General features: G+C 38.9%; 2 protein-coding genes across 2 annotated transcripts in view; one reads left to right on the top strand and one right to left on the bottom strand.

Annotated features, from left to right (window-relative positions):
* LOC121505832 (metalloproteinase inhibitor 3-like) overlaps window positions 1-4,964 on the top strand; it is a 29,501-nt gene extending 24,537 nt beyond the window's left edge. The window contains exon 5 of the mRNA XM_041781386.1: window positions 1,833-4,964. Coding sequence (XP_041637320.1) covers window positions 1,833-2,030 — 198 coding nt within the window. The 3' untranslated portion in view covers window positions 2,031-4,964. The remainder of the gene's footprint in view (window positions 1-1,832) is intronic.
* LOC121505830 (synapsin-3-like) overlaps window positions 1-27,046 on the bottom strand; it is a 158,227-nt gene that overhangs the window by 82,927 nt on the left and 48,254 nt on the right. The window contains exons 4-6 of the mRNA XM_041781382.1: window positions 20,644-20,735; window positions 6,625-6,781; window positions 5,051-5,140 (exon numbers count right to left, since the gene is read on the bottom strand). Of these exons, the coding sequence (XP_041637316.1) occupies window positions 5,051-5,140; window positions 6,625-6,781; window positions 20,644-20,735 (339 nt within the window). The remainder of the gene's footprint in view (window positions 1-5,050; window positions 5,141-6,624; window positions 6,782-20,643; window positions 20,736-27,046) is intronic.

Genomic DNA, 27,046 nt, shown 5'->3' with positions numbered 1-27,046 from the left:
TGATTGAATTTTCTGGCTCATTCACATCTAGAGGAGTGAAGCTCTATGCGGCTGATGACTCTTCATAGCTGTCACTTAACTCAGCGTTTCCGTTCATCACCTCTCTGAGCGTCTTCCTGTCAATTCATGCTGGATTTTCATCCATGACGCCTCATGCTTTTGTGTGAGCACCTGGAGATGTGACGCACGAACTAGCCTCTGTAAATGGAACTGAATCGTTAAGAGACTACAAAATTGACTCTCCTTTAGGAAGTTGGCTGGCATTCTTCTAGCATTTCTAAACAGAAACTAAGGCTTCCTGACTTTGCACTCTTTAAAAAGCTTCCATTTTATACCTCTTCTATTTCTGTGCTGCAGTAAATGATAGAAAGTAAAGCCAAAATCCAGTGGAGAAAAGATGAAATCCCATGTGCAACATTTATTGTTCAAATTATCAATGCTCACTTAAGGGAAAGTATGTAAGAACTTGTAATTTAGCAACACTGTCATTGGTATTAATTTTCAAAATACAATTGTTTTTTTTCTGGGAAGAATGATGCAAAGAGCTTGATGCCACTCAAATGATTAATTTAACTTTATAGCTGCAGTCAGGAGACTGCTAGTTAACTTTAAACCCATGTTCTATGTTCCTGCAGTACTGTGCAGAACTTTTAGGCATGTTCTGTCCAAAAATCAAGGCTAAAGTAAGGCATGTCATGGCAACTAAGCCTGCCGGAGGGCACCAGCGGGTGGGATAGAGGATTGACAAAATCCAGGTAGTGCTCTGGATGTCTTTGCATTTAGCAAGGGCATGTGAAATTCATCTGTAAAAAAAAAAAAAACACAGTTCGATCCAATATCGGTATCGGGTCCAATATGGGCGTAATTAATAGATCGGATATCTGACTGACGGCGCCGATCCAAGTGACTGATCCAAATCCATCCTAAAGTTTGCATATTTATTGGAATCGGATCAGAACTGAAAAAAAGTGGGTTGGTGCATCCCTAGCCAAAGCACGGAGTACTCAGTAGCTACTTTTGGCAAAATAGGATCTTTCCTCAATGTATAGTGACAACACGAGAACAGAACTCTTCAACTATGTTGTTATTATAAGGTGGGAATTAACCTTAAGTGAATAGCAACAGCTGTTTTGGGATGAAATATGCAATCATTCTCTAGCTATGTGCTACTGACGGGCATGTGCAATCTATGCCAAACTACTGGCCAGATTTATGTTTGCAGAGAGCTTAGACTTCCTCGTTTTGGATTTTAGTGCTTATTTTTGTACTCAGTACTTTTTAAAATTGTAGACAAGTGCAATACTTCCCCCAAAATACACTTATGTAAAGGTACAATTACTGATTTTAAAAAGTACTTAAAAAATATAAGTAGACATAAGGCTACTCAGTTATTTTGTGGCAGTATTTTTGCCATCATTGGGCTTCAATAGGGTTCGGTATACCAGTGCTAAATTTATATTTTTAAAAAGGTGCCAGTGCCAAAACGGTCTGACTCTATACTTGTACGAGAAAAGTGTTTTAAAAGTCGGCAGCTGTATTAAAGCTTTCTTGGTATCACAGATAATGCAGAAATAAGATGCCAATATAATATGCAAGTAAAGGAAATCGGTGTAACTTCTACACTTTACATATTTTATTCCTTTCCTTTGGAGTAATGGGATGGCGTTGGGATAGCCAGTAAAGTAGAGAAATCACCACTGGCATGGGGTTTCAAGAAATGTTAAGGTATTTTACAGCAAGAAGGGCAAAGGCACACATGACCAGTCACTAATATCCTGTTCAATCACTTGATTCATGGCTACATCTTAAAAATGTTGCTTTCTTCTCCTCAGATTAAGCCCTGCCACTACCTGCCCTGCTTTGTGACATCAAAGAACGAGTGCCTATGGACGGACATGTTGTCCCACTTTGGCTACCCCGGCTACCAGTCCCGGCACTATGCCTGCATCCAGCAGAAGGAAGGCTATTGCAGCTGGTACCGGGGCATGACCGCACGTGACAAAACCACCATCAACACCACCGACCCCTGAGCCCTGAATCTTGCCGTCCAGAATCCACTGCCGAGTCCCTGTGTCCGTCCCATCCTTTCAATTTTAGAGAATTGCAGGACTCTTTAAGCTCACTGGCCTGGGTGACAGCCTCTTTTAAGGGGCCATAAAAAGAGAACAGAACAAATCCATTACAGTGCCTGTTTCGTAGCACTTCTGATCGAAAAACAATACCTTTTTTTGTCCTTTTTGAATTTTATCAAATTTCCCTACCATAAATTCTCAGCTTACATGGGTAAATTATAATTTATATGGGTAAATTAGCCACCAGCAGTTAGCCTATTGCTAACCTAGTATTATTGTTTTTGTACAGTTTTAGCTCCCAACAACTGAAAGTATTGAACTAGTCTACAATACAAATCGAGTGCCAATGTGAGGTTTTACCCCTGGAAGTTATGCCTCTTATTCTGGCTGAAATCACGTTTTGAAAATGGTATTGTTTTACAGTGAAGTACACATAGATTATGTTGACAGTTTTTACTGTAACGTGTTTTTATGAACGGTCGTTTCTCTGCGTACCTGAATGTTTGCGATGTAACTCATTTTGCAGTTACATGACAAACAGCGCCCTCTATTGAGCACTGATGAATATCAGAGAAATGCTAAAATATATCTGCTACAGTGCCAACGCAGGGAAGAGCTCACTTCTTGCAGAGATGATTTTATTTTATTTTTGCTGTATATAACATAAGCTACAGAAATGAACTATCAACTCAGCTGAAACCTCTGCCATACTGTTATTTATATGTTTATTAGATTACACAGTAACCATGTGGTGTATCTGCAAAAAAAGACAAACTATGATATAATAACCAGTCAGAACTACATTGTGACAACCATTAAAGCAACCGTCCAGAATGAAGGACCAGTTTACCCAGTGGCTCGGTACTTATGGTACTTTTTGGTTGGCTAGGTCATATTAGTTCCTTTGGCTGGTACTCTTCACAGAAGACAAAGTCAAGCAAAAGCAGAGGTTTCAGAAAATAAGATATTTTGTAAGTGTATATTCAATCTTTTTGTATTTAACTATTGCAAATGAACATATTATATATATATATATATATAGATATATATATATATCTATATATATATATATATATATAAATGAAAGTAACAATATTGTCACTAAATTCATTCTTCTTCACCTCTTCCACCAAGGCTTTTTTTTCATTATTTCTTCCCAGTGCCGTACCTTCAGTCCATTCCATTTCTAGACACAGATTTGCCTCAAAGGGAGAAATGGCCCCTTCATTGAAAAATGTTAAAAACATGGTACTGCTAATCAGCACAGGGAGTTTTGTTATGATTGCAATCATAAAAACAAGATAATTAATGGTTACTGTTTCTCATGCTGTGTTGCTTTTTTGTCATAAGTTTTGTTTTGGTAACTCCTTAAAGCAAAACGTGCGTTGTGACCCCCCCACCAAATGTAAATTTAAGTGAGGAGCAGAGGGAGCGGCAGCCTGCACTTACATTAATTTTTTTAAAAATGAGAAAGCAAAACTAGATCAGTAGTTCCCAACCTTTATTTTTTTCCTGGATTCTCCCACCCCCAAGACCCATACGAATTAAAAAGTGAGAAATTGCTGTCAAAAGTCAACATCAGTCTTCACTGTTTAATAGGAAAAACCCAAGGAAAATAGGTCTACTTTTTTAACATACCATGATGTTTGTATTAAATATGTAAGAGAAGTTTTGCCACAAATTTTGATATTATGCAACATTCTTATTTTGGCAACCTTTGTGCAGACAAAGCCTCAAGATATTTGCCGCCCCTTCTAGGGGTCGAAGCAGTTGGGAAGCAGTGAACTAGATGATAGAAAGGCCACTGCTGGTAAACAAAAAAGGTAAAACAACCTCAGCTATATATGGAACCACTTTGGTTTTAATGAGTCTAAGAACAATGAAAATAACTTGCATTATTTGCTACTCAGTTGTGGCTGACAACTCAACAGATGTATGTATTTCTTTGAAAATCACACAAAGTAGCACATTTTTATCAGGATCTCGGCATTGATCAAAATAATCGTGATGAGGACTTTTGCCACAGTTGAGCAGCCTCACCGGAAAGAGAAGCAATCATCTTAGCTTACAGTTGCATTGATGCAGGAGACCACTAACATAAATCTGTTTATTCATAATAAAATTCAGCAAACAGAATCTTTAAAGCGCCTGTGATGACTTTTAGTTTGTGTTGCTTTTGGCGCCCCCTCTGGTTATAGCGTTAACTTGCACAATTGTTGTTTTCAGGCAAACTATCTCACCCTCCTCTCTCTTAAAGCCAATGTGAATTTCAACCCATGGAGAACGTGAAAAGCGTGCTTTGTGGGCTCTGTATTTACGTTCTCTGACACCTACCCTGTGGCGGGTTGCATCAACTTAAGTTTAACTGGAAACAGCTGAACACTGTTCTGTGTTGGTTTTGTACAGACACAAGGGGTGCCAAAATCAAAACATGAGCTTTAATCAACAGACATGAGAAAAGGTACAAGCATTGTGAGAGTCTAACTTATTACCAAAAATGTCACAGACTTTATAAACATTTTTTTTCCATTCAAAATGACACTAGGGGTTTAATTCTGACCTGACCTTCAAGGAGAATAAAAATATATATATAAAGTAAAATATGTATAATGTTTAATGAAGAGGCTTTCTCTCCAGTTGTGGCATTACTGTGTCATTATTTCTGTGGTTCACGGTTGTGTAAATATACTGTCTGCTTAACACAGAAACACTTGGTCAAGTTTGATCCTTTAAAAAAAAAAAAAAAATCCAATCAAGGAAGCTGTGTACAGTCTGTGTGTAAACACTGATTCCTGAAGTCTGCGGGGGGATGTTTCCTTGTAGGGGTTATAGAAATGTTTGACTTCATTTCTGTGTTTTATATTTTTATAATAAAGATTTAATGAAAAACTGGCAAGAGGGAAGTGTATGCTTCTTCTTTGTTTGTGTTTGGAAGCACGCGTTTATGCTCTGGAGAAAAATATCTGCAAGGCACTTACCATCTGAGAGTGGTTTGGATAGAAGGTTTGTTCATTCAGGGGGAATTTCTCTGGACCGAGGGAGTGGTAGAGTTTAATCATCTGAGAGAACTGCAAACAGAAATAGACAGTCACATGTCTTTATTCAGGCAAACTTGCTTATCATCACACCCAAGTTATCACACTATTTCAAAATAATATATTTATTTAATAAAGTTTAACCAGGAAGAACCTCCTTGAGATAACTCTAACTTAAAAACAAACTCCTAGCTAACATTTAAGTGTGCGATTCTGTCTACACTGGAACTATCTTATCTGATGCAATACTTAAATGCATTACTCCATCCTAAATGTATGTTCTGACCTGGCTACAGAAAAACTTATGAAAGGTTAAGTGTCTCTTTTCATCTGTCCTTTCTAATAATGGTGAAAAGTCCAAAATCTGATCTAAAAAGCAGCTATATGTAGTTCTGCTAAAACTTAAATTTCTGATTAACCCATCCTACTTCCTACAAGTTCCTCACAATGAAAGCACCCAGTTAGTATTGTTTAAGTGCCTTTATTTTAAAACAGCCATATCAGGAATATGAGTGTTTTCATCAGTGGCAACTCACAACATCTCAGACATCTAAACAACAAGGGGAGGGATCTGAAACTTCAAATCACAAGACTCTGAAGCTACAACATCAACCTTTTAGAAAATATCTCAATACTATAGGCCTAGATTGTACTTTTATACCAATTCCAATAAATTTTGGATGCTGTGTTAAACATAAATAAAAACAGAATGAAATTCTTTGTAAATCTCATAAACCCACATTTTATTCATAATAGAACATAAACAAAAAAATCAGATGTCGACAGATATTTCATGAAAAATATTAGCTCATTTTGAATTTGATAGCAGCAACACATGTCAAAAAAGTAGGGACAGGGCTGTGTTTACTGTGGTGAGGCATCCCCTCTTCTAGTGAGGAGACCAGTTGCTGGAGTTTAGGGAAAGGAATACTGTCCCATTCTTGTCTGATGTAGGACATGCTGCTGAACAGCCCTGGGTCTTCTTTTCCTTATTTTATGATGCTCTGAGTGTTTTCTATCAGTACAAGGTCTGGGCTGCAGGCATGCCAGTTCAGCACTTGGACTCTTCTACTGCCAAGCCATGCTGTTGTGATGGATGGGGTATGTGGGCTAGCATTGTCTTGCTGAAATATGAAAAGCCCCTGAAAGAGACGTCTGGATGGGAGCACATGTTACTCTAAAACCTCTCTATACTTCTCAGGATTCATAGTGCCTTTCCAGTCTGCCACACATGGTGTCTGCGGTATCCAAAAAGAATTCAAAATATTGATTCTCTTGTGAAGCATGCTTTCTCCTTAAAAATTTACCTAGCATTCACACCATTTCCCTGCATTCTTCTAAGATGTTTTTCCTCTCTGCAGTGTAAATAATAATGTGCACTGGAGGTGGAGACCACTTGCTCTGCCAGCTCCACAGACAGGTGTTACAGCTCCCTTTAATGGCCCAAATAAATCAGCTGAAGGCAGCCGCTAGGGAAGGGCCTCGCCACACCGCTGTGCAATTCAAAGATGGCTTACCACCCAGGGTTTGCTGCAAAAGTTGTAGATGGAGAAGAGAGAATTGACGCTAGGGACGCCGCCGAAATGCAGGCCGATCACGAGGTTCCTGAAGTCCTCACCGGGGATCATGCTGTAGGCGTGTTGGCGAATCAGGACAAAGTCTGGCTTGAAGGACCTGCAGCAAGACGGACAGGGAAATTGGACCATAAAAAAGTGTCTGAGTTATAAATTGAAGCAGAGTCCTTGAATCTTATGGCAACTAATATAATTTACAGACAGGCATGCATTATGACACATGAAAGTTCCCTTTTTGATCTTTTGGAGGTGTAAATGAACAAAAATAACCTCTCTAACTTGACTGTACTCAGGTCATCACCTCTATCAGCACCTTGACATGCCACATCTGGGCATTATGCTAACAGCCCAGGGCTCTGTTCTTTACAGACCGTGTCGGGCTGAATGGGTGAAGAAATGCCTCACGGTTCACCTAATCTTTTTGGACCATCTATCCAATTAACACAGCCTAATCCTTCCTTTAGACACTGTTCTGGGAGCAGGGCCAAGCAACCCATCAGGCACCTGGAGGCCTCGTTTACGGCAGCCCACATTTCACATTAACTCAGGAAACGCACTGCCACTGCAGTCATGGTTTACCCATTAAGTTTCTTTCAGTTTAAATTCTTCAGTGCAAGGTTGTATTTGATTTATGTGAGGCAAATATTTTTATACTTACTGAACAGGTGGGTTAGGGATATGCATCCATTACAATCTGCATTACTTACCTATAAAACTGCCTCTAGGCCAGGAAAACTAGAAAATTATGAAACGCACTTCTTCCACTTTTCTTTAATAATTCCAATGATGGTAGGAAGTGTGATTAAAACAATTAAAATTTTGATTCTTCTGATCACAGAGCAGTTTTCCATTTTGCCTTGGTCTGTTTTAAAAGAGCTTTGGCCCAGAGAATCCTATCCACATATGGCTTCTTCTTTGCATGATACAGCTTTAACTTGGATTTGTGGATGGCATTGACTACTGTTTGGACAGACAGTGATTTCTTGAAGTGTTCCTGAGCCCATGCAGTGATTTCCAGCCTGATTTAAATGCAGTGCTGTCTGAGGGCCTGAAGATCACAAGCATCCAGTACTGGCCTTTTGCCTTTGTCCTTGACACTTACACTTCCACATCACACAAAAATATAAATGTGAGGTACACAAACAGGAGGTAAAGGCCTGCAAGTTGTCGAGTGAAATTACAGCCAGGCCCTTAACCAGGCTTTGGGTCATCAAGTGTTGCTTATGTTAGACCGGGACAGGACTTGCTGGCTGGCTGAGGACTGATCGGGTCTCAGCGACAGAGTGACTACAGCTGTTCCTCCCTGCTGCTGCACTCAGCCACAGTGGCAGCAGACCAAACGATCTGCTATTTATACTGGATGGAGCTGTTTATTGGAGCTCCAGAACCAAACCAGACCCATGTGAAACACAAATTCCTGTATTTATTGTTCGTGAAATGTGCTGTTTCTAGCAAACACCCAGAGCTAAAGGAAAATAACATTCTGCTTTAGGGAGTGCATTACAAATTTGAGGCCGCATGAGTCACAGCATTTACTTTAAATACCCCTGTCATACCAGTATTAAAAGATCTAGTACTGCATCCAAAAATGCAGGTTTTAATTGAAGCAGGCCAGCAGAAATTAACAATACATAAAACCATACAGACACACACCCATTTCTTCTCACAGAAAAATTATGGGGGGCATAACACTGACTCACATTTTTCAAAGCACCTATATCCAATGTCAAAGATATAATCACATTGGGCTTTTATGGTAATTTTATTTTTACCTCCACCAAGGAGGTTATGTGATCAGGTGGGTTTGTTAGTTAGTTAGTTAGTTTGTTAGTTTGTTAATTTGTTAGCAACATAACTCAAAAAGTTAAGCACAGATTTTGATGAAATTTTCAGGAAATGTCAGAAATGGCATAAGGAAGAACTGATTCGGTTCTGGGAGTGATCCGGATCACCATCTGGAATTAGGAATTTTTTAAAGGATTCTTCACTTTTGGGAGATAGGGCTAATGGCTGTAGCGTAACAGAGAGAAAGACAGCGAATTGTAGCGTGAATACTCACAATGCTGGGAGGAATAGAGGAATATTCACCCTCTGCCATGACTTCCAGTCGTCCGGTGAGACCATGGGTGAGACTGTCAGTGCATCTGTTGGCACTGGCATGCAATGCTTCCACCATGACAGTCCACCAGTAGCAAAGCCAAAGGTTTATCTCACCATATGCCCACCCCACTGGGGCGTGAGTAATCGGCGAATGCCATGGTGAGGGGCACATGGGGACGGATCCAGGAATTTTGTAAAGGATCCTTCACTATTGGGAGATAGGGCTGATGGCAGAGGTCTGCGCTCTCTAGTTATTATCTATTATTAGAAAATACATTTACTTGCAAGTCTTGACTGTGTATATACAAAATTGTATATTTTTGTTTGCATTTATACAGCATAGGCAAAATCAATAGAACTCAACAACAAAAATATATATTTTTTTTTCAACACAAAAACCCAGGATATGGGCTTTCCCTAGTCGTAATTTACTGATGACATCAACACATGTGTGCTGGATCAGTAGAAATTGGGCTTTTTAACCTCATTTTACCACTTTTTCTGCTAATATATTCCACTTTTTTCTTCTTTTTATTCTGTTGTCCACTTTGGGACCAGTTTTTCTGCTTCATCTGGCCATTTAAATGACTTCTTTTGCTACTTCATTCCCAGTTTTGCCATTTTTTAACTGCTTTTTACCGGTTTCTGCCCTTATTTTGCCCCTTTAAGCATTTCTGTAACCCATTTTTGCCTCTTAAAAAGGGTCTCTTAAAATGTTTCTACAACTGTATGCTACTTTTAGCCCCTTATTTTCCACTTTAAACTAATTTTGCCACTTTTCAACCTGTTTTTAGTTTATCGCACTATTTTAACCAATTGTTGCCTTTTTGTTGCCCTTGTTTTTCCTCTTTGACTCATTCTGCTCTATTTCCCCCATTTTTTCACTCTTTAACCAATTTCCACTGTTTTCCAACCAGTTTATCCTGTTGTTGCATTTACTTGTAACAACTTTTTGCCACTTTAATCCCAATTTTGCCTCCTTTGGAACCTTTTCACCACTGTTCTCACCAATTTTGCCACCTTTTATTTCTTCATCTATTCCATCTTTTCCACTTTTAACTCATTTTGTCAGTTTACTATATCTGGTCATTTTTGCAATGTTTTTGCAACTTTTAAACATTTATTTGGTTAAATATATAAAATATGGTTATCAAAGATTAACTTTTACAATAGATTATGAATGTTCTGACCTCCATGGGCCCTGGGTCCTTATGGGTTAACATGCCCATTATTCTGATCTTCTCAGGAAAACATGAAACAACAAGAAAACTTTTGTCCTGTTGCAATGTTAAGCAAATGTGTAAAACCAGATAGACACTGGCTTTGTGCTTCCTCATTACCACAGAAAGCCCAGTTGCATCCCAATGGGACAGCTTTCACTGGGCTTCAGTTAATTGAGCCAGTGCCCTATGCAATCGGAGCATAACTGAGGTTTGCCACCCATTAACTTTGTTTTCCTGCCCCAGCAGGGCTCCCTGCAGGTTGTGGATTACACTGAAGCGGCACATCTCTGCTTTACGAGCCGGATCGCTCGGGACCTGCAGTCATCACTTCTCAGGCGATATGGTAATGCGCCCTTCGGATGTGTTATCAGCGGTGCAATAAAGGCTGATAACAGGCACTGATGGAGGTAAAGCAGGGTTATAGATCAGGACGTGAGGAGGGAATGGACCTACGTGGAGTCAGAAGCAACACTTAAATCGTAAATTGAGTGTGATATGTGCAGATACGGAGGAAAAAATATCCATGTAAACAAGTCATTCTTAGTAAATCAACCCTAGCAAAGCAGGCATTTCAAGCTCCCATGAGGAGGTGATGAAACAGAGTGAAATCAATACAGATGACCTACAAAACAAACAAGACCATTAGGATGAAGACTCATTATAACAATACAGATATTTTAATGCCTGTTAACACCTCCAGTGGATTAGAGTCAGAATCAACAGCATGCTGCAAGTTTAACACAAGATAAGCCAAAACTTCAGACAAAAAATTGTCTTTTTCCTTTATTTTTATTCATATGAAAAGTCGACCTGCAGGACTGTATATAAGCGAGGTTTGAAAACATTACAATGCATTGAGCTACCCAGTAGCTCCCATTCGTGACCTTTGTTATTTATAAATTTTGTGTTTCTTGGGGGGGAAATGTAACAGCTCCAACTGGAAGTTTTTCATCAGAGTCTCTGAAGCGGGGCACTATTCAAAGCAAAGACAATATGCTGCCATTTACGCCTCCAGATGCATTTATCAAACAGAATCTCTGACCTTCTGATAGGCTCCACAGGGATGTGTGAACTGCAGGGCACATTATTCTTCATAACACCCCTGTGCCTGGCTCAAAGGCTGGCGAGGGTCTTATCGTCCTCCCATCAGTCTGTCTCTCAGAGATAAGGATAATCGGGGTTGAAGTCAGTGGGAATGCCACAAATGCCAAACAGTGCATACCAAGGATCGGCGCAGTGTTTGTACACAATGGTGCATTGTGCTGTTCTGGATCTGCGTCATTGGAGGGAAAAGGCACCTTAGAGAGAGAGAGATCTATGTTTCCTGTTACGAGGACAGAGACTTCAGCAAAAGTCAGAGTGCAACAGCATTGTTATGTAAAATCCAAACAGAACAGAACTGTTTATATGGCCTAATCATTCAGACTATAGTGAACCAGTAAAGCGGGAACATTTAAGAGGGGGCCTGACTTCTGAAAGGGACTCCAGCTTACAGTTCAGAGTGAAGTACTGATCATTTGGTGCTTCTGAAACAATAAGCAACACTACAAAAAAGATGGTATTCAATTAAGATTAAACAAAAGACAGTTTAAATAATGAAGATTTATGGTCATTAGAAGACAGAAGACAGTCTATTGTTGACGTTCTTATAAGAAAGACAATATTCCTCTATTGTCACAGAAAGTCTCTGATTTGTCAAACACAAGTCTGGCTGCTGGAGGCTGCTACAGGTAAAGTTAACGCTCCTAGAGAGTGGGCAGTTACTGCTGACCTCTGTGGTAACTACAGATGGCACAACATATCAGATCAGGCCAGAGAAACGTTTCAAAGTAAGTCTGTTGCAGTAATGATTTCAGCCTGTAGAGGGCAGTATGTGTGCACATTAAAACACAAAATGTACAATTAAATACTTTGTGCTAAAATGACAAGACTTGGTATGGAAGCCCATTTCTGCCCAAAATAAAGGAAAAAAATATAAAAGTAGGGCAATTTTTGAAAAAAAAAAATTATCCTACGTTATAATTCTAAGATAAAAAGTCAAAACTATGATAAAAAGTCAAAATTACAATAAAAAGTCCAAATATGAGATAAAAAGTCAAAATTATTAGATTAAAAAGTCAAAAATATGAGATAAAAAGTCAAAATAATGATATAAAAAGTAGACTTATGAGATAAAAAGTCAAAATATTGAGATAAAAAGTCAAAATTATGATATAAAAAGTCATGATTTCTAAACTTTTTATCTCATAATTATGAATTTATATCTCATAGCTGTGACTATTATCTCATAATTATGACATAGGATTCCTTTTTTGTTTTAAATTGCCTAGCTGCCTTATTTTTCTTCTTTAAGTGGCGGAAATGGGCTTCCATAACTTGGGGTCTAACTGATCAGTAGTACTAATGAATCTCCGTGTACACTCCCCTTTTAAAGTATTGGAACAGTGAGGCTAGTTCATGTATTTTTTGCTTTAGACTGAAGACATTTTGGTTTGACATCAAAAGATGAATATGAGACAAGAGATCAACTTTTCATTTTTTATTTTCAGGTATTTACATCAAGATATGATACGAGACTTAGAAGATAGCATTAACAGAACACCAAATAGATCAAAATGAGTGAGACTTAATATTTAGTTGCAAATCCTTGCATTCTTCTTTTGTGATGCTTTCACAGGCTTTCACCACAGCCTCTTTTAGTTGTTGTTTTTTGGGGGGGTTACTCCAGTCATTCTCCTCTTTAGTAGGTTAAATGCATGCTCTATAGGGTTCAAGTCTGGAGACTGACTTGGTCAGTCTACAACCTTCCACTTCTTGCCCTGGTGAACTCCTTTGTCGTTTCGGCAGAGTGTTTTGGGTCAATATCTTGTTGCATGATGAAGGATCTCCCAATCAGTCTGGTTGCATCTTTCCATAAATTGGCAGACAAAATGGTTCTGTAGACTTCTGAGTCCATTTTGCTGCTACCACCATGTGTTAGATCACCAGTGAAGATTAATGAACCTATCCCAGAAGAAGCCATGCAAGACCAAGCCATGACCTTACCTCCACTGTGTTTCACAGATGAGCTTGTATGTTTGGGATCATGAGCAGATCCTTTCTTTCTCCAAACTTTAGTCTTTGCATCACTTTAGTAAAGGTTCATCTTTGTCTCATCAACCCAAACTTTGTCCCAGAATGTTTGAGGGTGGTCTCTGTACTTCTTGGCAAATTCCACCCTGGCCTTCCTGTTCTTCTTGCTGATGAGTGGTTAGCATCTTCTGGTGAAGCCTCTGTACTTTTGTTCATGAAGTCTTCTGCCAACAGTAGATGGTGATACCATCTTTCTTTACAACTCTCAAAGTTTTTCTGTTGTCAGCTGCTCCTGTCTTGCTTGGTCTACCAGATCGACATTTGTTACTGAGTACACCAGTGGTTTCTTTCTTCTTCAGAACATTCCTAATAGTTGTACTGGCTATAACCAATGTTTGTGCAACAGCTCTGATTATTTCCATCTTCTCTCAGCTTCAGAATCACTTGTTTTTCACCCATAGACAGCTCTCTGGTTTTCATGTTGGTTACACCTCTAACTATAAATGCAGTCAGCACAGATAAATTCTGAATCTGAGCGTAGACATTATTGTTTGAATAATCGTGCACCAGTCAATGTTCCAATACTTTTGCTCACATGAGAAATTGGTGAGTTCAACCGAAAGGTGCTATCTTCTAAGTGGTGTATCAGATCCAGATGTTAATACCTGGAAATAAAAGCTGAAATGTTGATCTCTTGTCTCATATTTATCATTTTAAAGCCAATCCCAAATGTTTTCAGTCTACAGCAAAAAAAGGAACTGACCTTGCTGTTCCAACACTTCACTTGAGTACAGGTAGTTGTTCAACTGAGTTGAAGCTACATCTAAATGTTTTTCACAGCCATTTAAGAGTCTGTTAGCATGTTTTTATTTGGCACTAAGCATCACGTAGATCCGAGGAAACAAGGATGAATTTGTCAAAGGAGTCTTCAAATTTTACAGTCTTAAGCCTGTGCCCCAAGTGACATAATCTGTCTTATAATGTGCAGTCCAGAAGATGCAGCCCCTGAATTAGGACACAGCTATAGTTTCTTGAGACCATTCTCTGCTTGTGCAGTGACTCCCTGTGGCTCAATATCAAGTCGTGGCCTTAATCTAGGACTCCCTGTGGTTGTGGCTGTGGCTAAGGGCCGAGTGGCACCAGAGCAACCTGGCAGCAGCTCAGATCCTGGGCGTTGGCTCAGTCAGGCCTGCCAGAGCTCTGGATCTTCTCCAACAACAATCACACGCCAGGACTCATCTCTACATTGCACCAAACCTAACAAAGGTCACGTATAAAACTGGAGATGCTCACCGTTTACTGTCACAACAAAAAGTTGTGGATGTGTTTGAATAGCAGCTCTTGAATCCAAACAGAGGAGGTGTAAGTTAACATCTACAAGCACCACAAATCGGAGAATGTTTACTTGCTTAACAGAGATTGTGTTGAGGATTTGGATAAGAGTCCCATGGGAGGCAGATGTAATGAAGAAACGGGGCTGGAAGAGCGATGGAGCGCCAAATGACCTCTGGCAGAGGGGGAAATGAGTGTTTGTTAGGAGTTTGAGGGAATTAGCGGGACCATTTATATTCATGGCTATATTAGAAAACAGCCGCTGTATGCTTTCATTACATTCACAGCCCTCCTAGAGAAAACCAGCCTGAAGCCATGTCTGAATTCAGCCAGTCTGTCACTGGGATTTATTTGCTCAGTAACAAGATGAACCTGTCTGAGGTATTAGGTGTCGAGGCCGCTCCAGGGAGACAGCTCTTTCCCTGATTAAAATGGGCTCTCACGAGAATCAGGGAAAGGGGTGTTTACGCTCATCTTTTGTGTGTAAATTTTCTCTGTGTGGCCTTTTTGGTTAATCGTCACCTTAGGAAACCAGAGGAGGACAGTCTAAGTGCTCTGTCGGGAATTGGAAAGAAGGAGAGGCTGCCCGTCTGGCTGAGACTTCAGGGAAGAAAATTAAACAGAAGGTAAGCTAAAGAAATCAGACAAGGATCTGCTAATGTCATTTGTCTCCCTCCCTTCTTTGGCCCATCGGGCAGAGATTTACATGGAATGTGTCAAGGAAGCATGCCACAACAAACCCACAGAAATAACATTTCAATGTCATATGCAATATGTAAGGTGCAGCAACACAGTGTAAGCCAATCAAATCTGATACAATACAATACAATATGGTACAGACAATAAATGCCACATAATGTGATATGATACCGTACCATACTATAGATATGATTGGATACCAAATGTTAAAATAAAGAAGGTACAGAATGATGATGATTCAAATGATATAATACAAAATATTGCTACAGTATGGTACAGTACAATAGGTATAATTTCATCCAATCTGATATGGCACAAGTGATATGTTACAGTTCAGAACCATGCACACTGCAATACAATCTTGTACAGTGTGGATGACACAAATAGTTCAGACAATACCATACCAAAGCATACTAAGTGAAACAAAACAAAACAATACAAAAAAACAATACAAATGGTACAGAATGGTACCATTTCAATTATACTAGACAATATTGCGATGTGTTATTGCAATTACGTTGCGTCACATTGCGTTGCGTTGCATTACATTGCGTTGCATTACATTGCATTGCGTCGCGTTGCGTTATGTTACGTTGCGTTATGTTACGCTGCATTACGTTGCATTACATTACATTACGTTGCGTTATGTTGTCTTGCGTGATGTGTTGAATTCAGTTGCATTGTGTTACGTTCCATAACCTTACATTGCATTACATTCTATTACCTTACGTGAGGTTGTGTTACGTCACATTACATTGCGTTATGTTGTCTTACGTGACGTGTTGCGTTTAGTTACATTGCATTATGTTCCATTACCTTATGCTGCGTTACCTTATGTTATCATACGTTATGTTACCATACGTTACCTTATGTTGTGTTGTGCTTTGCATTATGTTACCTTATGTTACCTTATGTTGTGTTGCGTTGTCTTGCATTGCATTGTGTTACACTGACAGTGAGCAGTTGTTTTACAGTTGGGAATTCATTCAAAACGTTGGGCACTCACAGTGGCCCCCCTTGAGTGTGTGGGGCCCTAGACAACTGCCTTTACCTGATGTTACATTTGTACATTTTTTTCAATATTTTAGGCTGATATATAACTTATACTACCAATATGTATGGCCAAAATATCTACTGTAAATGTTGGCAGAAATTTTTATATCTGCTGATACTGATATCATGCCAAAATTATTGTGCAACCCTAGTTATGTTACAGTAAGATATTATAGATACAGATGATGCAGTATAGTATATATTAAGATCAATATGATGTGAAATAATGAATACAAACAACATGCAAATCCAGTTAGTCCATCCAAATTATTTTGTAGCTATTATCAAGAAATGTCAAAGTTGCATTTTTAACTTTAGAGCTGAAATACAGTTGTGCCTTATATTTTAAGCTCAAAAGTGGCCATGATTAAAACTCAGGGTAGCAGAATGTGTCTTCAGTATGATAAATTTGTGAAGGAAAAATTGTGAATCAAGAGAGTATAGCCTGTTTGTCGTAAACTCTGCTTAAAGTTCACTATTCAGGTACTGTTGCGTTCCCAAAGGTGCAGTAATGTAAGTTAATTTGACCTCCAGTCAGCCATAATCTTTTTTTATTGAATCCTAAAGTTAGTTTTGCTGACCTCCAAAACTGTTTAAACAGTTTAAGCCTCAACCTCAAGTTTGCTTTCACATCCACATTTTTGCCTTTTAGCTGACGCTGCGGCCCAAATCTCCTTTCAGTGAGTGAACCAGTAAAACAAGCTCAATAAACACCTCATCACCCACCATTAAACTAATCTGGACATTCATCACTTCTAATTCATTAACAACCTTCATTATCACACTAGCAGCTCTGTAGGGATGCTGGAGGACTGAGATGCTGCTTTGCAGCTTATCATACTTTAGTTTCCTTGCCAGACCAGTGTTTCCACTTGGAGCCGAGCAGCTGGCTGGAGGTTTTGGCAGCAGAGAATAAAGAAGCCAAAGGGCTGACTACAGCAGTGCAGCAGGACACAACACACCATAACTACTGTATCTTGTGGTGTGTCTTTCTGCTGTACTGTACGCCTAGCAGTGCGTGCCACGTCGCACACAGTATTAGAAAAATTGTGAGTAAGCTCCAGTTTCTGCTCTGGAATCAGGGCCTGTTTTCAGGCTTTGATTCATCTTAAATCTACATAAAAACAAGAGTCAACAAGAGTCTGATATATGTAAGCAGGCACTTATCCATAGCAGTACTGTACTTAGAGAAGTGTACCCTGGAATGATCTCTGAGGCACTCCAGGCCAGCACAACATGTTTTGGTTTTTATGTATTTTTTGTATTCTGTATTATTTTGTCTTTCTATATTTGGTTGATCAGTTGATACGTCTTGTGCCATCTGTATGTGTTTTTATTGGATGTAGTGTGTGCAAACCCTAATTCCCAAAAAGTTGGGATGCTTCATAAAATGAGAATAAAATCTCTTTCAGCAAATCTTCAACTGAAAACAGCAAAAAAGACAACATATTCACTGTTCAAACAACAATATAAGTCAATTACATGTTTAGATATTCAATCATACGTTACAATATATTTATGTAATGCATAGCTTATATGACACGAGTGAACAAAACACACTTTATACACAACACAAAACCCAGAACTATGAGAAAGTGTACCACAGCATGGAGCAGCAGAGATGGCGAGTTTACAGAGCATGCCTGGTGACAGAGTTCAGCACTGAGGACACCTGGAAACGCTGGAACCTGCTTTAAATAAACAGCCGAGTGTTAATGCTGCTGTGTACAATTGGGCTGACCTCACATGACCACACACTAACACTACCAACAAACTGCTTCAAACGTCAGATGACTATCACTTTACTGCTGGCTAATTTCTTAGAAAGTTTCAGTGTTTAACAGAGCAACTTTATCACATGACTCTGACTTTCAGCTACTAACAGCCATCAGACTATCTGTTGTAGACTTCAGAGTCATTAACAATCTAAACTACAATAAATTGGCACCAAAGTCGGACCATCTGTAGGCAATTTGGCCTTAATCATTACGGTAACAAAAATATTCCAACACACAAAAGACTCTGTGTCGATTCTGGGCTAACATCAGCAGCATTACTGCTCTCAATCTTATTATTCTGGATTGATTTCCACCTCACTGCATACAGTGGTTATTTCCACTACAACACCGATAATAAAGTAGTTTTTAGTCTAGGCCAAAGTAAAGATCAGCCCATTATTCCCAAAGACAGCTGCTACTGGATTAGCATTCACATAGTTAGCAGTTTAAATGGACCAGTCAGGTTTCAGGGTTTCAGAGGACTGAAGATAAAGTCAAAGTTGTTTGCACAGATGTTGAGATGTATGCATATGGTAAATCTTCTGGGGTTGACAGTAGACACTAAATGTGGGCACACATAACAACCAGGCATAGAAGCAAGACCTTTAAAAACTAGAATTACCCAGCACCGCTGTGATTACTAGTTCACAAGAATGGGACAATGGGACTTCTGACCACAAAATCTCAGCTGTGTCATTTTGAGTCCAACAGGATATTTTTACCAAATATGAACAAATTTCCTCCAGAAGTTGTAAAAGTACTTTAAACAAATGTGATGCGATTGGCTTTAAAGGGTTAATATTTAGGACCCAATTTGGGAATGTGCGACAGTATGTGGTGCACAGATTTGTGGCTTTTCAGTCTACATATTGCGCACAATCCAAGCACAGAGCCAGCTTAAGAGCACAAAGAGGAAGGATTGTGAGCCATGATTGAGCATGGATGTGTTTGGGGCGTGACATGATCAAACTATCCAGAATTTTATCCCTCATTCCTTTAAGAGCTATGTGCTCCTGTCAGCTGGTGTACTGGTATTTGCACAAAGAGTTTTAGGTTTATTGTTTAAAGACAAAAACTCACCCTGCTTATTAAACTATCCTGCTGTCATTTTGCCAGGAAATTGGCTGAATATGCTGCTGGAGGGTTTAAACTATTTTTTACTGAGCATTCCCACAAAATCAGAAATGATGAAAAGAATTCTGTGTTTTCGTGTTCCAAGTGCAGGAAAAAAAACATAACTTCAGTGATTATTGATATCACAAGACATACCCACAGGATCAGACCAATCCATGTAAATTAATGTTCTGTGAGCTCAAGGTTAGATAAATTAGTGCGAGTAACTTGCCCCATTCGCATGTCAAATCACATACGCGAGTGCCCAAAAGACACAAGAGGGAAAGGGCTTCCATCTTCCATATCCAACATTACAGTCAGTTGTCAGCAAACATGAGATTGACTACACTGAGAGAATTGCTGCTCTGTATCTGCTTTGGAAAGCCCAAAACTGACAAAATCACTGCCATATCACAACTTACCCAGCAATCGGACCTCCTCACTTACTTTCCTCCAAGTGAGCTCCTTTTATTCCTGTTCCAATGGAGGAAGTTTCTCCTCCATTTTCTGGTTGACTGAACCTGCTCCCCCTTCATCCTCTGGTGATGTGTGTTAAATATATGTCACCGGAAGATCTCCATGCTGTCTGGCCATCACAACATGAGGGAGTTGCTTGAGTTCAGATTTTTCAACTCTTGCAAATAAGCACATGAAGCGAACGATGTGTTGAACAGGGGACAAATTTGCCCCATTCACACAAATTACTCACTAGATTCGCACGATTTGACCAGAGGAGAGTTGGCATCTACTCAAATCTTGGGGAGAGCTTGGAAACCAACAGAAACAATACATTTTCATCTCTTAGTCCTCTATCCTGTTAAAAACTTTATTGAAGGGGGGCAGTGGTTAGGTTGCACCCCAAGTATTGACACTTGTCTTCCAAGCAGAAACTAGTGGTTCAAATCTGGAATGTGGCTCCTTTCCAATATTTCATTGCCCACTTTCTTTCCCTGATTTCCAAAACTATCTGCCGTCCTGTCTCCTCTGAAAAAAAAAGGCTAAAAAGCCTTTCTGTCCCCCTGTGGAGAAGGTGCCCTGTATTCTGCATCCTAGAAACACACTGCTCCACAAACTTTAGATCAGGTTTCAGGTGGTCTTGGGCATAGTCGTTTTTCATGTCCTGAAGATAGGAAAAGTTGCTTTCAAAGCTGTGACATTTGATTGTTAAATATTAGCTTGTTTCAATGAGGCACTCAGCCATTCAGATTGTTGTCTGAGTCATGAGGATGACTTCATCTTTTCCTGGCTGATCAGCTGATCATCAGTGCTCTCCTTGAGCTCAAACTTCACATAACAGAGCAGTCTATTAAAACACCCAGCCTCACGTGTCCAGCCGCTGCTGCAGGAAAGAATTACTGACTAGAGGACACCTCTGCTTCTGTATGATCTTTTGTTGTAGTCAAGGTTCACATTGTCAGCCCAGAATAGCTGCTTTTGAGGGTTTAATAGCTCTCTATATAACTCATTTTTACAGAGAAGATGGACAGAATGATCAAAATTACTTGCGTCTTCAGTGATGACCTGTAATCCTCTTTCACTTTCCTACTTGCAGTCATAGGACTCTAGGTTCTGTCCATACCGGGGTATCTTACCTGACAACTTTGGAGCCGCCTTTGTTGACCTGCATGTCCACCATACATCCCGAGTTAACGTAGGAGGCCAGGTTGATCTCTGAGAACTCAGCCTGGGGAGAACAAAGACACAAGGCAAGTTTAAAAGAATAGCCCCATCTTTTACCCACAATGCTAATGTTGATACCAAGGGGAGAAACTTTACATCTGAACAGCTGGAGCTAGGGCTAAACCACCAACCTACTGGTAAAGAGAGACTGACCCTACCATTGAGCCACATTTACCTGTGCTGTTTTTTAGGTTCGGGGCAATATTTATGCCCGACACGACAACTTTTAGTGCAAATTGATGTGCCAATGCCGACATGAATTGAAGACCCTTTTTGCACCTATAAAACTTCTTAAAGACTAGAAAATCGCTTTTTTGAAGTAACACATCTCTATCTCTAAGATTGCACTTCACTGGAAATAAGAAGCCTAGCCAAAACCCTAAGAAACAGTCCCACCATTATTACACCTACACCAAACTTCACAGTTGGCATAATGCAGTCAGGCAGGTAACGTTCTCCTGGTATCCACCAAACCAGATTTGCACATTTGACTGCTAAACTTTGTGGCTAAGTTGCTGTTGTTCCTAAATGCTTTCACTTTCTAGTTATATCACTTACAGCTGACTCTGGGATATCCAGGAGGGAGGAACAGCTGGTTAAACCATCTTATTGCACAGGTAGTATCATCATAGTACTACACTTCAGGTTACTGAGCTCTTCAAGAAAAGGAGCCCAGCCATCAAACAGAACAGACAATAGCATTTTTCACATTGACCTCATTTTATGTTTCTGAATTAGCACAGAGAAAAAGAGCAAAAGACAAGAGTCAGAGAGACAGAGAGAGTTGCAGAGAGAAGGCAAATTGAGTTATCCTCAGCAGTATTTGGCCTCAAGGACAGTGAGAGCCTTGTGAATGGCTGTAGCCTGGCTACCTAATGACTCAGACAAACTCCCAGAGATAGCAGAGAGGAGGGGGACTGATGACGCCTGGGAATGAGAAAGTAGACAAGGGAGGGATAATTTAATTTTCATGATAATGATTATCACTGCAGTTGAAAATTATATGGACATTAATATCCCTTGTTAAAAAACACAATTATATGATTTAATGTCCACTCCTTTACTTTAAGGCTGGCTAAGCACACCCAATTTTGAGCATGAACCATGAATATCAGACTGGTTTGATATTCAGGATTTCTGATCTGGTTGCATCCAGCTGAGTACCCACAATAGCCGCCAAGGGTGAGCAGAATGGGAAGGGTCACCAACTGAATGCTGCAAAGAGCTACAGAACAAAATGTATTCTTCTGCTACATATCTTGCTTTATGTGAACCTGCTCTCCTCAGAGGGAAGTACAAAAACTGCTTTCAGTCAACACTGTTGGATCACTTTCCCATGTTCCTTGGCAGCTTCCAACCTCAAGCCTTCATCGTTGTAAACGCCAGATACAGAAAACCCTGGAGACCGACTTAACAACAGCCAGTTGACCTCAATCATAAGAGGCTGCCATTTGTTAGTCTTCAAATCACTTTTCATTATGAGAATGGACATTGATGCAGTGGGTTTAATGGGCCCTAAATAAGCAGCCTGCTGACTGTGTTGTGGAAAAAACAAAAACTCAATTAGCCCTGACATGGTCGACTACCAAACACAACACCACCGAAAGACCATGACTGCATTTCATCTGCCTGTGAGAAGTCTAAGTGGAGACGAGGTTCAGTCATTTTGTTTCCTCTTAACTCTATCATAAAAGAAAGGCAGTGTTTGGAGATGAAATACTGTCAAAGGCAACGCTAAATCAAATGAAAAGCTCTCCAAAGATGCGTCAGACATTTATCTTTGTTTTAAACTCTGCTGTCGACGAGTAACTAAACCCTAAAGCTTCTGCTGAGGTGCATCTTGAATAAACCCAAAAATAAGAGCCTTTAGAGAGTCATGGACAGGGCTCAGGGGGCGGGGTCAGTGCTGGGAATGTGTTTATTAGCCATGCGGTCATAGACTTGCAGCATTTCTTTTGCACTTTTATTGCTACTTTTATCATCTCTTTACCATTTTTTTTATTTTAATTTTTTTTAAACATTTTTTACAATATTCAACCCATTTCAACAATGTTTTGTAAACATTTTTCACCACTTTTCTAACTCAAAACTTATTTTAGCAATTTTTAGCCACTTTTCTGTCACATTTAGCCCAATTCTCGCCTTTTATCTTTTTTAACACGATTTAAATCAGTTTTCTAACACCTCTAATCCATTTTCACCATGCTCTTGTCACATCTTATATGCTTTTAGTCACTTAAAATTTTTTTTTTTGCCATTTTTTGCCACTTTTCTTGCCAATTTTAATTCCTTTCTACCATTTTCACCACTTTTAACCAAATGTTAATATTTTCGCCTTTATTAACCCATTTTCACCAAATCGTTAACATTTTAAGCCCTTTTTTACTGCTTTCTAATACACTTTTAACCAATATTCACCACATTTTTCACTTACAACCCATTTAAGCCATTTTTTACCCACTTTTAACCAATTTTCAACAATTTCTGCAACTTAAAACACATTTTCACTATTTTAAAATCATTTCTAGCCCATTTTCACCACCTTTTTTTAAGAACACCTTTAATCAATTTTCACCAGTTTTTATCATTTCTTGCCCACTTTTTCCACTTTTTTAAAGTACATTTAACCAATTTTCACCACTTGCAACCCACTTAAGCCATTTTTCCCTATGTTTAGCTACTTTTATGCCACTTGTCGTCCATTTTTTCCATTGTATTTCCACTTCAGTTGTCACCATTTCCTCTACTTTATTTTCTGGCATCTTGCTGTATGACATTACTTTCCAAATAGTTTAGTTCGATGTGCCCATTCACATTGTTATTATTATCAAAAAAAAAGGTAATTCTGTTTAAAGGAAAGGGGTTCACATCTTGGAAAAGGTTATATTGTACGATGGCATTTATAAATAAAACTATTTTTTGTTGCTGTGATAAGAGTGATTATTACTCAGGTTTGAAAAAGATACAGATACACAGCTGTTTGTTTTTGTTTTGTTTGTTTTTTTTTACGTTTTCTTGTATCACATTTGATATATTAGGCATTTTTGGCAGCTGATTACCAACTGGAGGACATTTTTTTATTATTTATCTGATTGTTCTCAAAAGGATTTTAAGTAATTTATTGATCATGTTGATTAGAAAAAGATCTCATAAGTGTGTAACAAATATGATAGAATAGAATTTAAGAGGGGTTAAAGCATCTAACGGTTGTCACATGACCAGGGAATGCTGCCTTTGAGATCATTACTGTGTCAATCTGTTTGCCAGAGCCTGGCCTAAAATGACCAAAATCACATCAATGTAATTTATTCAAAACAGACGACACCTGAAGAAATCACATCCACATTTAAAAACAACGTCCACATCACGTTTTCATTTCCTGCATGGCTGCAGCTTTTTGTGCCATATATCTTAAGGAGGCTTAGTTTGTTTTGGATGCTGTTCAGGTATTTTTCCAACCACACTCAGGAAGAAAATTCCTTCTTAAAAGGACACATTGCATTTTGGGTTGAAGCCTGCACACGTGTACAGCACATGGCTAATAACATGTGGCAGTCTGCTAATCAAAGAAACAGTTTGTGACTGGAGGGTCAGTGGATGAAATCCTCGACTGGCTACATAAACAAAGAAGTTAAAGCTGGGCCGTGTCACATTTAACCCTTTACACTTGGTTTACATTTATACCAACTGTGTGAAGCTCTTGTAAAAACTCTTCTGATTGTAAAAAATGTCTCACATCATTTCAACATTCCCTATTCTCAATTTGAGTAATGGGAATGTGGCAACTCAACCTGACAACTTTGGCAGCCTGTTAAGCATTTTTAGCTTTTCATTTTAGTTTAAAGTATTGTCTCAGTTCTATACAATTATTCTCATGAAGCAAAAGACAGATGAGCAAGAGTTTGGATAAATCTACCATGAGCTTTCCGGTCAAAATCAACCAGCAGACATATGGATGAGCTAAAGGAAAAAAGCTAAGAGATATTTCCTTAAGAGGTGCTTGGGACCAAAACAGGAGCTAATAGTAGATGTTGGACTTAATTTGGTCAGCTTGGAATAAAAGGATGATCAGATTTTCAAACCTCAAAATAAGGACCTTTTAATTTTTTAATTATGTACCACATGTAAACACAAAATACAAGATTTCTTCAGTGTTATGAAATATATTTCCTCTTCTCAGTTTGTTACCATCAGCATTTACTTTGCTGAAGTAGGCTGTAACAGTGCTTCTTCCAGCCTGCTCCCATTGTTTATTTGACAGTATTGGTACGGTATGACTGAAAAAGTAGACTTGCACTCTGTGTGAAATGCAGTATATTCATTGACTTTCATCTGGATGGGTATGTTGCTCCAGAACCTGCATGTACCTCCCAGTATTAAAAGCTACCATGCCATGGGCACTAATACATCCCAAAACTACCACAGATGCTAGCTTTTGAACTTTTTGTTTATAGTGGTCCTGATGTTGCTTTTTCTCATCAGCCTAGAGAACTAGATGTGGACTTGTAGCACCACAGAACACTTCTCCACATTAAATTAGTCCATCTCAGACAAGACCCTGTTTTAGCAGCCGTTTTTTGCCATTTGTGGCCAATTTTTGCCACTTTTCTCGCCAATTTTAACCTCACAACTCACAACCCATTTTCACCATTAACCCCTTAACCCTGAAAACACAAATTATAGCCAGAAAATTCTCATTTTTTGGAACTGAAATGTTTATTTCACTTTCGACTAAAATCCAAAAAACTCAAAATTTCCATAAAATTTAACATCTATAATTTTGTGTCTCATTTGATACATTAGGTGTTTTTAGTAACTGATAATCCACTTGAGGGCATCTTTATCATTTATCAGATTGTATTCAGGATTTTTTTTTAGTAATTTATTGATCATATTGATTAGATAGAGTTATCATAAAAGTATGTATCAAATATGATACAACAGGCTTTAGGGGGTTAAATCATTTCTAGCCCATTTTCACCACTTTTTTAAAAGACCAATTTTCACCACTTGCAACCATTTTTAGCCATTTTTTGCCCCGTTTCTGATACATTTAGCCAATATCCACTTTTTGCCATTTTTAACCAATTTTCACCATTTTTTGACACTTTTAATCTGTGTTAACCACTTTCCTGCCACTTCAAACATACTTTAAGCCACTTCAAAACCCAATTTTTGCCACTTTCTTGCCAATTTTGATCAATTTGCCTCTTCTAACCCATTTTCACCAATTCTTTAACATTTTTAGCCCATTTTCGCCACTTTTAAAACACTTTTAACCAATATTCACTACTTTAGTCACTTGCAACCTATTTTAGCCATTTCTCCACTTTTAGCCCATTTTTGCCACTATTAACCACTCTTCTGCCACTTGTCGTCCATTTTTGCATTATATTTCCACTTAAGTTGTCACCATTTCATCTACTTTATTTTTTTGCATCTTGCTGTCTGACATTACTTTCCAAATGGTTTAGTTCAATGCGCTCATTCACATTGTTATTTTTACCTAAAAAGATAATTCTGTTTAAAGAAAATGGATTTAGATCTTGAAAAAGACAATATTGTACTACAGCATTAATAAAATTAATCTTTTTTTTGCTCTGTTAAGGGTGATTGATTCAGGTTAAAAATAAAATATCCCAGCAATAGATCCTGATTTCGCTGGCTTCCATGGGCCCCATATTTGGCAAGGCAAATCAGTGCAAAATTTGGCTGTACTGTACCAGCTGTGAAGTTTGGTGGAGGAGAGATAATCGTCAGGGCTAGGCCCCTTATCTCCAGTGAAGGGCAATCTTAATGCTTCAGCATACCAAAGCATTTTGGACAACACTAAGCTTCAAATTTTGTGACAACAGTTTTGGGAAGGCTCTTTTCTAGTCCGACAAAGCAAGGACTATGAAGACATAATTGATGTGATAGAACTTGATTGCAGAGCCCCGACCTCAACCCCATCCAGCACCTTTGGGATGAACTGGAAAGAAGACTGAGAGCCAGGTCTTTTTACTCAACATCAGTGCCTGACCTCATAAATGCTCTACAGAATGAATGGGCACAAATTCCAACAGAAACATTTCAAAATCTTGTGTGTTCCAACTTTTTTGAAAATGGGTTTACTTTTGATTTATAGGGGTAACTAATTGACTATCCCCACTTCGGGGACATGCATATCTATCACTTATTTCCATTGGTTTATCTTGAAACACATTATCTTTAACTTCATCTTAACTTGAATGTTTGATTGGCACAAAAACATTAAAGCTAGCCAGAGAAAGAGTTATTTATCAGCTGATTCTGTGAAAGCATGAAAACAACACA

This window comes from Cheilinus undulatus, linkage group 23 (assembly GCF_018320785.1).
Source record: "Cheilinus undulatus linkage group 23, ASM1832078v1, whole genome shotgun sequence".
Classification (NCBI taxonomy): Eukaryota; Metazoa; Chordata; class Actinopteri; order Labriformes; family Labridae; genus Cheilinus; species Cheilinus undulatus.
The sequence above is the reverse complement of the archived record's forward strand: the minus strand, read 5'-3'. Positions and strand labels throughout refer to the sequence as shown.